This window comes from Bradysia coprophila, unplaced genomic scaffold (genome assembly GCF_014529535.1).
Source record: "Bradysia coprophila strain Holo2 unplaced genomic scaffold, BU_Bcop_v1 contig_232, whole genome shotgun sequence".
Taxonomy (NCBI): Eukaryota; Metazoa; Arthropoda; class Insecta; order Diptera; family Sciaridae; genus Bradysia; species Bradysia coprophila.
The window spans coordinates 21506241-21519432 of NW_023503493.1; the positions used below are offsets into that span (position 1 = coordinate 21506241).

At 35.1% G+C, this 13192-nt stretch overlaps 1 protein-coding gene across 2 annotated transcripts; it reads left to right on the forward strand.

Moving 5' to 3' along the window:
• Positions 1-3761: 3761 nt before the first annotated feature.
• Positions 3762-7699, forward strand: LOC119076265 (phosphatidylserine synthase 1). 2 transcript variants are annotated; one of them, XR_005087584.1, is made up of 10 exons: positions 3762-4124; positions 4259-4403; positions 4467-4580; positions 4648-4743; positions 4797-5011; positions 5105-5246; positions 5315-5650; positions 5715-5805; positions 7186-7313; positions 7422-7699. XR_005087584.1 is itself a non-coding variant. In XM_037182940.1 (9 exons), exons 1-9 carry the CDS (start codon positions 3943-3945, stop codon positions 7233-7235), a joined length of 1371 nt encoding a protein of 456 aa, XP_037038835.1. In that variant the 5' UTR covers positions 3762-3942; the 3' UTR covers positions 7236-7318. The 2 variants fall into 2 exon arrangements, 1 of the variants encoding a protein (XP_037038835.1); XM_037182940.1 differs by lacking the exon at positions 7422-7699 and having other exon boundaries at positions 7186-7318.
• Positions 7700-13192: the final 5493 nt, after the last annotated feature.

The window sequence follows — 13192 nt, forward strand, 5'->3', positions numbered from 1 at the left end:
AAAAAGAGTGCTCACCCATCGAGCTCAGTTAAATTAACAGGTTTGTTCCTAGTAAACTGGACTTTTACACACAATTTTTGACGTATCACCCATCGAAACCAGTTAAGCAACTGGTCATTTTTCTCTCTTTTACTCTCTTTTAACACTGTATAGGTTTCTTCAACGATTCAGCCGAACAAAATGAACCTAAACAGACGTACCGATGTCATTCATAGAACCATAACCACAACTAATTTTTCATTGTTATTTTGACAATCGCATTGTTAATAGTGTTGAGGTTATGGCTCTATGGATGACGGTTGGACATTTCATTTCACCTTGGAAGAAACATATCAACACTCATTCGCCTAGTCGGTTGGGAGATGCGGGAAATCAGAAACAAAACTACATTTTATATTTACATCTTTAAAAAAAAAATTCTATTTAAAATCGCTTGATAAGATTTTAGTGTAGACAATTGAGTCGTACAACTTTACTATTGCATAGAAAAATAGGTCAGCATCCTCTTAAATTTTTTGTGTAACAGTAACTTATTAACCGTACGAAGAAACACCTTTGGATTTTTGGCTAAAACATGAAGAATCGATTTTTTTAACTGTGAAAATTCTATGGCTGATCACAATGTGAATGTGAGATACTCTCAGAGTTCTACAACAACCAAATACAAAGTATACAGTAGAAGGTTCCAAAAATAACCAAATAAAATTGTACCAAGTCATACAAATCGAAACACTCCGATCCGAAACATGTTTCGAAGACTCTGCAGAATTCTGCGAATCTTGAAGACAGTGATACCGTACATCAAATGCAATGGAAGCGAAGGGAAAATGAATTTTGCCTGGTTTATGGTCCTCATAGACAGAGGACCTCGGCATTGCACGATATTTGTTTCTAAATTTGGTCACCCATGTCAAAAATGGTCTAAAATATCAGTCGATACTGTCCAGAATCTGGAAATAATCTGCAATTCTGGAAAAATTGGTCACTTACATCAAACGCAATGGAGGCGAAACGAAATTTAATTTTGTCTGGTTTATGGCATACATGGACAGAGGACCTGGGCATTGCACGATATTTATTCCAAAACAGGGTCACCCATATCAAAAATAGCGTGAAAAATGGGTAAATAAACCGTCGTTACCGTGCAATATTGCAAGGTATCGACTGATTTCAAACTAATATTTCGACTTATTTTTGATATGGGTGACCCTGTTTTGGAATAAATATCGTGCAATGCCCAGGTTCTCTGTCTATGTATGCCATAAACCAGACAAAATTAAATTTCGTTTCGCCTCCATTGCGTTTGATGTAAGTGACCAATTTTTCCAGAATTGCAGATTATTTCCAGATTCTGGACAGTATCGACTGATATTTTAGACCATTTTTGACATGGGTGACCAAATTTAGAAACAAATATCGTGCAATGCCGAGGTCCTCTGTCTATGAGGACCATAAACCAGGCAAAATTCATTTTCCCTTCGCTTCCATTGCATTTGATGTACGGTATCACTGTCTTCAAGATTCGCAGAATTCTGCAGAGTCTTCGAAACATGTTTCGGATCGGAGTGTTTCGATTTGTATGACTTGGTACAATTTTATTTGGTTATTTTTGGAACCTTCTACTGTATACTTTGTATTTGGTTGTTGTAGAACTCTGAGAGTATCTCACATTCACATTGTGATCAGCCATAGAATTTTCACAGTTAAAAAAATCGATTCTTCATGTTTTAGCCAAAAATCCAAAGGTGTTTCTTCGTACGGTTAATAAGTTACTGTTACACAAAAAATTTAAGAGGATGCTGACCTATTTTTCTATGCAATAGTAAAGTTGTACGACTCAATTGTCTACACTAAAATCTTATCAAGCGATTTTAAATAGAAATTTTTTTTTAAAGATGTAAATAAAAAATGTAGTTTTGTTTCTGATTTCCCGCATCTCCTTGGCCTGTAGAGGTGCCACATTTTTTTATAGTACTTCATTCTTACTGGACTATTTTTTGTGAAACAACTTCACATTGATTCATTACTATGAAATGTCACAGCAGTGAAGTTGGTTCACATGAAAATAAGCGCAGTGACAGCAGTAATTTTATGACAGAATGCAGTAAAATATGGGAAAACTCTATTACATTTCTTCTTAGTTTCTAAACATCATTCTCCTATAAAATATTCACTTTTTCAGATATTCGTAAATATTTTGGGCCCTTCGCTATTAAAAGATTTGAGAGCTCAGATTCAGGAATCTTGCCTGCACTTCTCATAGAGTTATACTCTATGGCACTTCTTAGAAGCTTGATCTGAACTAAAACTGACTAGTTTAACGTTTTAAGTCGTTTCATTACAAATCAATCAAATCAAAATTGTTTCATTATTTCTTTACATTTTTGAAAATTAAATGGTCAATGCAAGAAATACATATTTTGACAAATAGACAAATTTTGTTAAACACACTCACTAAACTCCATTGCCTGTATCAGGGCATATTTTATCATTACATTCAGATGATATTTCAAAAGATTCAAGAGGAACCACAAAATGCAGTCCAAGTGGTCTTAAACGAGGAATTTACGATGTTCGTTTCGGTAGATTGTTTTAAAGCAATACCCTCTCTAGCAAACAAACTACTTTCATAAAGTGTCACATAGCCTTTGAAATTTGCATGTAAATTACAGCATAGTCACTGACCCTTAATCAGTCAAAATATAGAATAAAGTTTGTGGAATACAAAGTATGGTGCGAATTTGACACAGAGCTGAGATTTTGTTTGCTGGAGAGAGTATTGATTAAGGAATTTGTTTATGTATTTTGTTTTTGTTTTTTACGCATTACCACACGTTATTGACAATTGCAATATATTTGAATTGGGAGGTTACGCTCAAGGTTCTGAACCTTGGTTACGCTGTTCACTTGGTGAAAAAGAACTTCATCTACTTCTTTAAGTACCTTGGACTATGTTTGACATTGCATTGTGAGAAACGTAAAACTTAATTTCAAAACCCATCTGCATAAAAAACACATACCGAACGAGCCAATCTCACAACTGATGGTACAAGTTTCCATGTATTGTTTGGACTTCCTGTGAATCCAATTCTTTTATGTATGATATTACCTTCTCCGTGATATCTACCTTGCTACCAGGGCTTATTTTAAGAAAATTAAATTTCCAAAAATTCTTAAATTTTTCCATCACTTTTCGTGCTTTTATTTAAAAACACAACAGATTGCATCGTAAATGTTGTTTTTACTGCCTTTTTAGTTGTTTTTCATGTCTTTGAGCTTAACTGATTACTTTGGAATGAGATCTAACAGAAAACAAAATTTAGAAATTTTAAGAATTTTTGTGAAATTTTGGAAATTTTTGGAAAATAAATTCCCCAAAATAGGCACTGCTTGCTACCACTAGCAAAATAACGTTTCCCTGAGTGTAAGCATATAGACTGTTATGATCAGAGCGATCAGTTATGTCCGTGGAATAATTTTCCCCCAGAGCAAGAAAACCGAAGATCATTCAATTATAACTTGCCTCAGGGTACTTGTCATTGCATTTTCACATACAATTTTTTGACATATCCCACAAGGTAAGTTAAAATAACTTGTTCGAATATTTTCCTTCTCTTACATCATAACAGTCTATTTCAATTTGTTTACATGTCTCTGTCGACACTTTTATGATCCCCTTCTCTTCTGACTGTGAGGGCTGTCACTTAAACAACAGCACTGCGCCGACTGCGTCGCATGGGCCACATGCCAAAATGTTTGCTCTTGACAGTACTTTTCAGCGCGTGCGTAGAGACGGACAGTGGGGACAGTGACACAAAAAAATTGAAAAAAAACGATTTTGCGATTTATAAATCAGGCGATGAGTTATCAGAATTATCTCGCGTAACATTTAATTTAAATCTTTGGTTTGAATGACAGAAAGTCATAGAAGACCAATCGACAATGAAACAAAGATCGAATACGAAGGCATTTTCTGCATTGGAAACCAATCCATTGGCAAATACATTCCTCGCAATAAATGAACGGCCTGTGGATGATATTTCACTAGATTTTTTCTACAAACCGCATACGGTAACATTACTGGCAATATCCATTTTTGCTGTAATGTACTGGGCTTTTTCAAGGCAAGTCAGCAATTTTTATTGGATATGGTCAAACGTTACATAAATCAATCGTATTAGAACACACACAACCATAACCTTACTCGGTCTAATTAAATAAATGTTCTCGTTCTATATATCGCGTGTTGTTACATCAGAAGTGAATCCAATGGCGAAGAAAACATTTGGGCCGGAATACTGAGCGTGATATTTTTCTTTCTAATCATTTCGGTGTTGGCCTTTCCAAATGGTCCATTTACGCGGCCACATCCAGCTGTATGGCGAATACTATTCGGAGTATCTGTAAGTGATGATAATTCGTTGTGAGACGCTGGTCAGTTGAACATGATGTGTCCTTCCACATAGGTTTTATACATGCTGTTCCTGCAATTTCTTATGTTCCAAAATCACAAAAGTATCATGAACATCATGTACTGGTTCGATCCAAAGCTGAAACATTTTCATATCAACATGGACAAGGTGCGTAAAATTCGATCCCTCGACGGTTCTTACATAATTTATTAACGTAAAATTTCGTCATGTACAGGAATATGGGGTCAATTGCTCCGACATAAACTTTGATCGTGTTTGGTCTCACGTTGATGTATTTGCTGTTGGACATTACTTGGGATGGATGTTCAAGGTAAGAATCGTTTGATTTGAGACTGACACGTTTAAAATGCTAGAAAATTTAAGGCAATTTTGATCAGACACATGGGCATTCTGTGGGCAATATCAATAATGTGGGAAATAACCGAAATCGCTTTCGCACATCTGTTGCCGAATTTTGTTGAATGCTGGTGGGATGCTCTAATTTTGGATGTTGTGTTGTGCAACGGCTTTGGCATTTGGTGTGGTCTTAAAATTTGCAAAATTCTCGAAATGCGAGAGTACAAATGGGCTAGCATAAGGTTAGTGTGAGCTTTCTTCCTATTACACGGCGGGCTATGGATCGAAGTAGGAAACTGTGTGTAGCCAAGTTCTGATAAATTGATTTTCCGCAGAGACATATCGACGACAAGCGGTAAAATCAAACGAGCTGTCTTACAATTCACACCGGGCAGCTTTGCGCATGTGCGATGGTTGGATCCGAAATCAACGTACATGAGATTTTTGGCTGTGTGTCAACTGGTGATCTTTTGGCAGGTAACAATTTCAAATCTTCTCTAGTCAATCGATATCACAACTGAGGTCACATTTGATTCGGCCAACAGGTGACCGAGCTCAATACATTCTTTTTGAAGCATATTTTCGAAATGCCTCCGTCCCATCCCATTGTGATCGTTCGGCTAGTCTTCATGGGACTGTTTGTGGCGCCGTCGGTTCGTCAATACTACATCTATATCACGGACACACGATGCAAACGTGTCGGTACGCAATGTTGGGTGTACGGAGCGATTATGGTAACGGAGGCCATGCTGTGCATTAAAAATGGAAAGGAATTGTTTGAACGAACGCAAGCGGTTAACATTATCGTGTGGTTGCTTATCCAATTAGGTGTTTCAATTGTGTTCGTGTATGGGTGCATGGTGTGGCAGAAATATTTCACGGTAAATTTAGTCAATAAATTTGAACGAGAAACCAGAAATAATTTCCACGATAATGATTTCACAGAACGAGTCAGAGTCCAGAGAGAGTTCGCCACTCAAAAATTACAATAAATTCGATCAAAATGATTCAGCAATACTACGGGGCGATTCGAAAGGTAAGAGAAAAATTAATTATTTTGTCTAATTGTCTCTTCAGAACGATTTTGGTCTCAACAGCAGATGGTTTGAGACCTAAATCAATATTGACACGGTTTGCAAAGGGCACTTCCAGTTCACATCAACTTTCCTACTTATAGAAAAGTCGAGACAAGATTACGTTAGGGTGGAACAAAGATCGTCCAGCAGTGACAAACGATTCTAAATTTAACATTTTTTGTGTCACTAGTAAATCCTTTCTCGTAAACTTTTATCTTCGAACGAGCTGTGTTGAGTCTCAGTGATTTACATTAGCAATCTTATCTTTAGGGCTACTTATCCGAACATTATTCAGCGAACAAGCCAGGTTTGTACTCTGATAATCAATGAAAGTACAAAGTCGGAGACAAAACTAGTAAAAATTGTAAAAACTTAGTCAATCACAGGCTTATCACTGATTACTAGCCAAAAAAAGACCACCAAACTTCTTGAAATTGTAATTAGAATTAGGACCCACTTCAGAGAAAGTATTGAAATTACGTCTACGCTGACGCGAAACGCGAAACCTACTTTCTGAGCATTGACCAAGCTCGTGCACTACCAAAACGTTTCTAAGAGACGGGCGAATAATATTTAAAATTGACTCGATTATCATTTTTTCATTCGGACGGCTGAACATCAGTAGTATAGAGTTGTTGGATTGTCCTCAGTCGCAATTTTTTTCTTTTTGAAGTTATGACAACCTCTCGAAATTGTGACTAACCTACTATGTAACCTACTTCTGACACTTGATAAATCCAAAAAGTTCCTCGTTCCAACATTTTATTATTTTTCTTTACAGTGAGAAGCAGTGAAATTTCAGCATGAATTTGCTTCAGGTGTTTGTCAGCTGATCCATATGAACAATCAAAGCTGTTTATACGTCTTTATACGGTTTTACCACTACCAAGCGCGTGTAGCAGTTTCAACTGTATAAACAAATATAAACAGTTTTGATTGTATGGGTGGATCAGCTGAGAAACAGCTGAAGCAAATTCATGCTGAAATTTCACTGCCTCTGACTGTATCACTAAAACGATGAGTTCTGATCATTTCTTTCTTTCGTTATGATTTACGGATTAGGTCCCGTTTATTATGTACATCCAAAAATTATTGCGCACGCATACGGAATATTAAATGAGCGAGATGTAGCCGACACAACGTACGACATTAAAATAAAAATTGTTTAAGTTCGCTGTTTTCGCATTTATTATTTTGCAAATGAAAAAGAGACAGATTGGGAGGGTAGATGCTAAGGGTTGAATTATAATGGATAGCGACAATAAGAAGCTTTAAACTTTTCGTTTTTCCTTTTGTTGTTTTTTCTATAATTTTTCTTTTTGTTTTTTATTGTGATGCAGGAAAGTCACCGAAAAAATCTCCTGCAAAATTACGAGTCAAGGCTGACTAAGGAAAAAGGGGACATTTAGCCAATTAACGGACAGCATGATAGACGACAAAAAAAGATTTCGTTAGATATTAATTTACTGTAAGTTAATTTTTGTGTGTGGCAATTTGTTTTCTTTCTCTTGATTTTCGTTTCAGTTCATTTTCATTTTTCTTTATTTGATTTTTCTTTTTCACTTTGCTATTTTAGGTTTTTGAAAGGAGTTGTTTCGTCTATTTTGGATACCAAAAATTAGTTTAAGCTAATGATTAATTAATCTTAAGTTATTTTCGAGTAAAAAGAATGCACTCTGTGAGTTTCTAATTAATAAAAAAACAAAAAATTGTAAACAAATTCTTCTTCCTATTCTTCTATTGTATAATGAGCTATTATATGAACCTACTATTTGAACTATGAACTATGTATGTATGAACGAGTGGAAGCAACAATTTCAGATAATAAATAGTCGTGCGATTGCGGCAATAAAATAATTTAAATTTTTTAAACAAAAAAAAAATTGTCGTCGGTCGTACTATGGGACTATGGGATATTATTTTTGAAGTTTTTATTTTTTAGTGGAGCACATCAATAGCTACAGATTGAGAGACTGATAGAAATAACCATTAAGGGCTGAACCAATGACACCTGCCAAACAGAGTTTTTTGTGTGAAAATTGGCTCCAAACTGTTTTACGGTGCAAAAAATTGTTCGATACTTTGTCGAGTTTCAGTACTCTATTTAGAGTACCACTCATGCTTGAAGTGCGTAGGCTGAACGGGTTTCTGAATACTTTTACGAACGTTGTCACAATAACAAGCTTTCTGGTAATTTCTGGTAAAATCCCTGCCATTATTGTTTGTGCTAATTGAAGTAATTGGTACGTCAAGGATCGTTCATTTACTTTTGAAGAACGAAATGTTTCGCACTTCATTTTCTCCTCAGATTGTATATATGATTATATTTAACAAGGTTTCACACTCATTTTTTTTACAAACGCCCTACTATGTAATTAACTGATTCCGTCAGTTAAATCTCGTTAACGATTTTACCGAAATTATCAGAAACATACCAACTATTCTTGTTGCTGTCCAGCATTTAAATTAATCATTCTATAAGGTCATTCAACTGATTAAAAGGGGTCTTGAGATTTGGAGTATTTTTATCAGTTGATATATTAGTCGATGAACGATGAATTCGTAATTGTTATTTAGTTACGCATAAGATACATAAGATATTTGTAATATGAGGCGCAGGCGAGTGTTGAAACTTATCCTGTGCGTAAAACACCATTTCGATATCAAAGAAGTTTTTTTTGTACTTTGATGTTAAAATCGTCAAAAGAATAGCTATTTTGTTATCTAATTAGTAAATGGAGTGTTTTGAGCAAAAGATGAGATTGCCGATACAACACATAGTATGCGCAGTTTACGCACTAGTTCTTTTCTTATTCGCTTAAGAGGCCTTATAGCATGCGTTAGGAAAGTGACTTTCGTAAACTAGTGCGAGAAAAATATATGAAAATCCTTCATTGAACCAGTGCTAAACATGCCTCGATTTCGACACATAGAAAGTTGACTTTTCGACATCAGAGTACAAAAATGAATTTTATTTAGTTTGAATTTTCCAAAAACTATTACATTGCTATCCATGTCATGTATTGTTGTTCGCCACTCCAACATACTTGCATCTCTTACATACATACTAATTAATAAACTTTTAAAATCGGTTTCAAGTTCGAAAAATATGACTAGAACAAAACTCTTTCGAACGGAAATACAATGAAAAGACCAAAATATTTATCGATATAATAGACTCTCATAATCTAATGAACTTTAAGTATACCATAATACTCTAATTACCTATATACAGTACATGTACACACATGCACATTGAAAACTCAGAAATGGACTGACTTGATTTCTGATTAGAATCTTCGAAAGTGCTATTGATATTTCATTTCTGTATTATATTGTGATCGATACTTAGACTAATTTATTTTACTAAATTATCAATATTGTTACGTGATGATAAAAAAGACCGTGTCGATTGATTTATGGAAATAATTAACTTAAAAGTTGAAAGGCGTCGTTCATAAAAGTGGTCAGGTCCTCCTGATATGGAGAGGATATAACAAAAGTGAGACAGTAGTGAGAGTTATAGAACTTAATGGGATAACGCGCAGTGGGTGGCACAGTAAGACACTCATTTGAGGAAATATGTCACAGTTTCTGATATAAAAAACGATAATATCAAGAGTGGTCCTGAAGTTTTCAATAATAGATCTGTTCCAAGGTTATTTCAGCTGTCAAAACATCATCCATAGAGACATAACCAATAAATTGTTGACGATAAATTGTTGATGTTTCCCAGATCGTATATACGCTGGAAAGCAATTCGGTTTAAATGTGGCAAACAATGTTTGATACATTTACAAGCTTCTCATGCCTGTTGGATGGCTTCCTCTGTTGGTAGAAGTGATGTAGCTTCTCAAATACAATATTATTGTAGTACTTCATGGCATTGATGATAGCTGTCTTGTACGTTAATCAAGAGTCAAACCAGTCAAACAGAGAACAATAAGCGAAATCGAAACATGAAGGGATTTGAGAAATTACATTTTGCCCGTCACATTGGTAAGAACGGTAGAGCACTCGACTCACAAGCGAGAAGTCACCGGATCGAATCCCAGTGGGGACAGGAGTCGAATCAAGGGCAATCTGTAATTTTTCATTTCGTATTTCGTTTAAATTCATGTTTCACAGAATCAATAATGAATTAATTTTAAATGGATTTTTGCATTTACATTCAATGTTTTCACTACATTGAGACTTGTGTTATTACATCGTCGGCAACATAACTAAAGGGTGTATCTCCGATATCTCAGAAACTACTAAACCGATTTTGATAAACTTTTTGTTTTGTTGAAAGGCAGTGAAATTTTGAGCCCGACGCAAAGTCAACCGACCATAGGGTTCAGAAGATATGGTCGAAAAACTGTAAAAATCAGTTTTTTTAAACAAAATTTGTGAGACATTTGAGCCGATTTTGAATTTTTTTTTCCTGAAAGGTAGTCAAAAGTAATGAATTTTGAGCTCGACATGAAATCAATCGGCCATACGGTACGGAGGTTGTTGTGGAAAAACTGAAAAGCCTTTAGAGAATACGACGAAAAATGCTGGTTTCACTGAATTTTTTTAAGCTCAAAATTCACAACTTGTTACTACCTTTCAGGGAAAAAAAAAAGTTTTTCAAAATCGGTTCAGTAGTTCCTGAGATATCGGAGATATGCCCTTTAGTTGGTGGTATTAGAAACGCCATAGCACAAATCACGTTGACCGTCCTTTGTGGGATAATTTTTTTAACGTGTAAATTTCCATAAACAACTTACAATCATGTTGTCGCTATCGCAACTCTCGCTTAAATTCCTTATATTTCCACTGACATAATAGTGCATTACGCAACTCCATTTCACCACTCTTACCGAAGACAGCGTTGTCAGGCCGGACTAGCTTGAATGCGCGATGGGTATGAGCCAAAATGGAAGGTAACTTTTTAACATGCGAACTATATACTATGTATGCTTGAGCCGACTTTTTATGTCGCTTCAGAGATCACCCGATTAGGTAGCCAGTTCAGAACCGGGTTTTTTTTCTATCGAAAGTCTATGCATTAACGATGTACTCTTAGACATAGAATGTTCTTTATGTTTGAAATTAGCAAAATTACGACAATGTTAGTTGCTATACGCTCTCTAGCAAACAAACTTCAATTTGACGCGGTCAAAAAGCCACCTAATTTTGAGAAATTTGACACTGACTATTTTTGTGTTGTGGTTGCCGTACCGCCTTTTTTTTAAATCAGTAATTTTAAACTTCATTTCATTTTTGCACACAAAAATGACGGAGGAAAACATAAAAAAAGACATCACATTCACAAATTATTCACTTTCGAACACCGAAATGATGACAAAAGACAAAATATTTTCAACTCAAAAAAGGACATGGTGTTCATACTTCATTTAATTCATTTTTAAAAGTGTAAAATTTTCTATGACAGCGTACACTGTCCACCTTAATGGTCCTAGTTTGTTTGCTAGAGGGGTATTGTTAGTTGACACAATGAAGTTAAAATAAATTCCGAAGTTAAAGTAAAGTGCCTGCTGGGAAGAACCATAAAAATATACGCAATATTTTTGAGGTCAAGGTACTTCACACCTTTTATAGACCTAACATGACCTAAAAACATGAATGTGTTGGCAAAATTGAAAAAAAAATATTTAAAAAATTATTTTTGCTTTGTTTGTATCAGACAAACCGATGATGTTTCTATAATTTGGAAATTTACGAATGAAGAAACGCTTTGACTGAGCCTATAAGCTAATTTTGTGAAAAATACTTACATGCCATATCACTAATTTTAACGAAATATTTAATTTGTTTAGTTATGTTCGAATATAAGCCATCAATCCATTGCATACTTCATGAATAAATGTTTTTACTACCACTTACCACTTCATTTGTTTTTTTTACTTTTTCACATACCTTTGCCAGTAAGTATACGATCAGACTGCGAAATCTATTATTACCAAGATGGAATGTGAGAATATTTCTGTCTGTATAGATCCACGTTTTATTCTATTAGCAGCGAAGAAAACCGTTGTTGGTTCATTGTTTCATTCTTATCGTATTTACTCTAACAGATTTCGCATTTGCACAAATTACAATCGAATGTACTATATTGTGGCTGAACAATTAAACACTTAACATTAGTGTGAGAATGAGGATGCTGTTTGTCTTCTTTCAATCCACGATGATGAATGAGGATACAACTTATCGTTCATCGCAATACACTAAGATTCAACATTAAGGTTACACTTCAACTGTGATTTTGCTCCTGTCGTTTCGTTCCCTTCATTCACATCTCTGTGTAACCGTCTACACATACGATTGAATGAGGGCACGAACGTACACACTGATAAATGAAAACCGATGAAACGACCAGCTAAAGCCGGAAGAAGCTCAACTTTTATCTATCACTTATGTACTGTGGGGAATTTCCGGATTCCACTTTAAACTTATGTCTCCGTTTTTAAATGGTTTCCAGACTGGCAGACTTAATTGATCAAAAGAGAATGAAGTAGTTTGTCTGTTAACTTTCATTTAAATGATTTTTTATTTATTTGTTTTCCACAACAACAACATTATAAATATAGGAAAAGCAACGTTGTTCACAAAAGCCCACGACAGAGTAAAATAAACCAGGCAGGAGCAGTTCATTTTCGAAACGTCAAATAAGGGACCTAATACACTGTATGAAAATGTACACTGACATAAATTGAAAAATTTTATTCGCAAAAAATATAGGGCTACTAGATTATTCAGGTCCCTAGTCAAATTAGCGCTCCTGCCTGGTTAACTTTACTCTGTCGTGCAAAAGCCTCGATTAGTTACCGCCAGTTATATATGGCAATGTACTTTTAATCCACAAGTAATTTCTAACCTTTTATTTGTATCATTTAAACTATACCACCAATGACATACTATTATGTCATTGTATACCACACCAACATTTGTGCATAGCTTTATTTGTGTGCAACAGCAATATATTCATCTAAACGTATCAGTTCAATTATTTTACTTTAATAAATGTATTCAAATAGATTTATAAAAAAAATTATTACTCGCAATCACAGCAAAGTTTCCTCTCGTAATATCCAGTAAAGTTCAGGTATAAAGCTAAAAGTTCAGTTAAAGCCAACAGTCATACAAAACACTTTAAGTCGAGATAACTCGGCCCATTTTATTAATTTAAATTGTCCCTATTTTTCGCAAACAGATGTAATACCATCGGCGCCATGTTCAGTTATGTACATTGCTAACTTCATTTCAAGTCAACCTTAAAAAAAACGACTAAACATCCGCGACCAACGAAAAGCGCGATGCGTGTGAAAATTCACGCTATCCGCGGTATCCTGGATACCT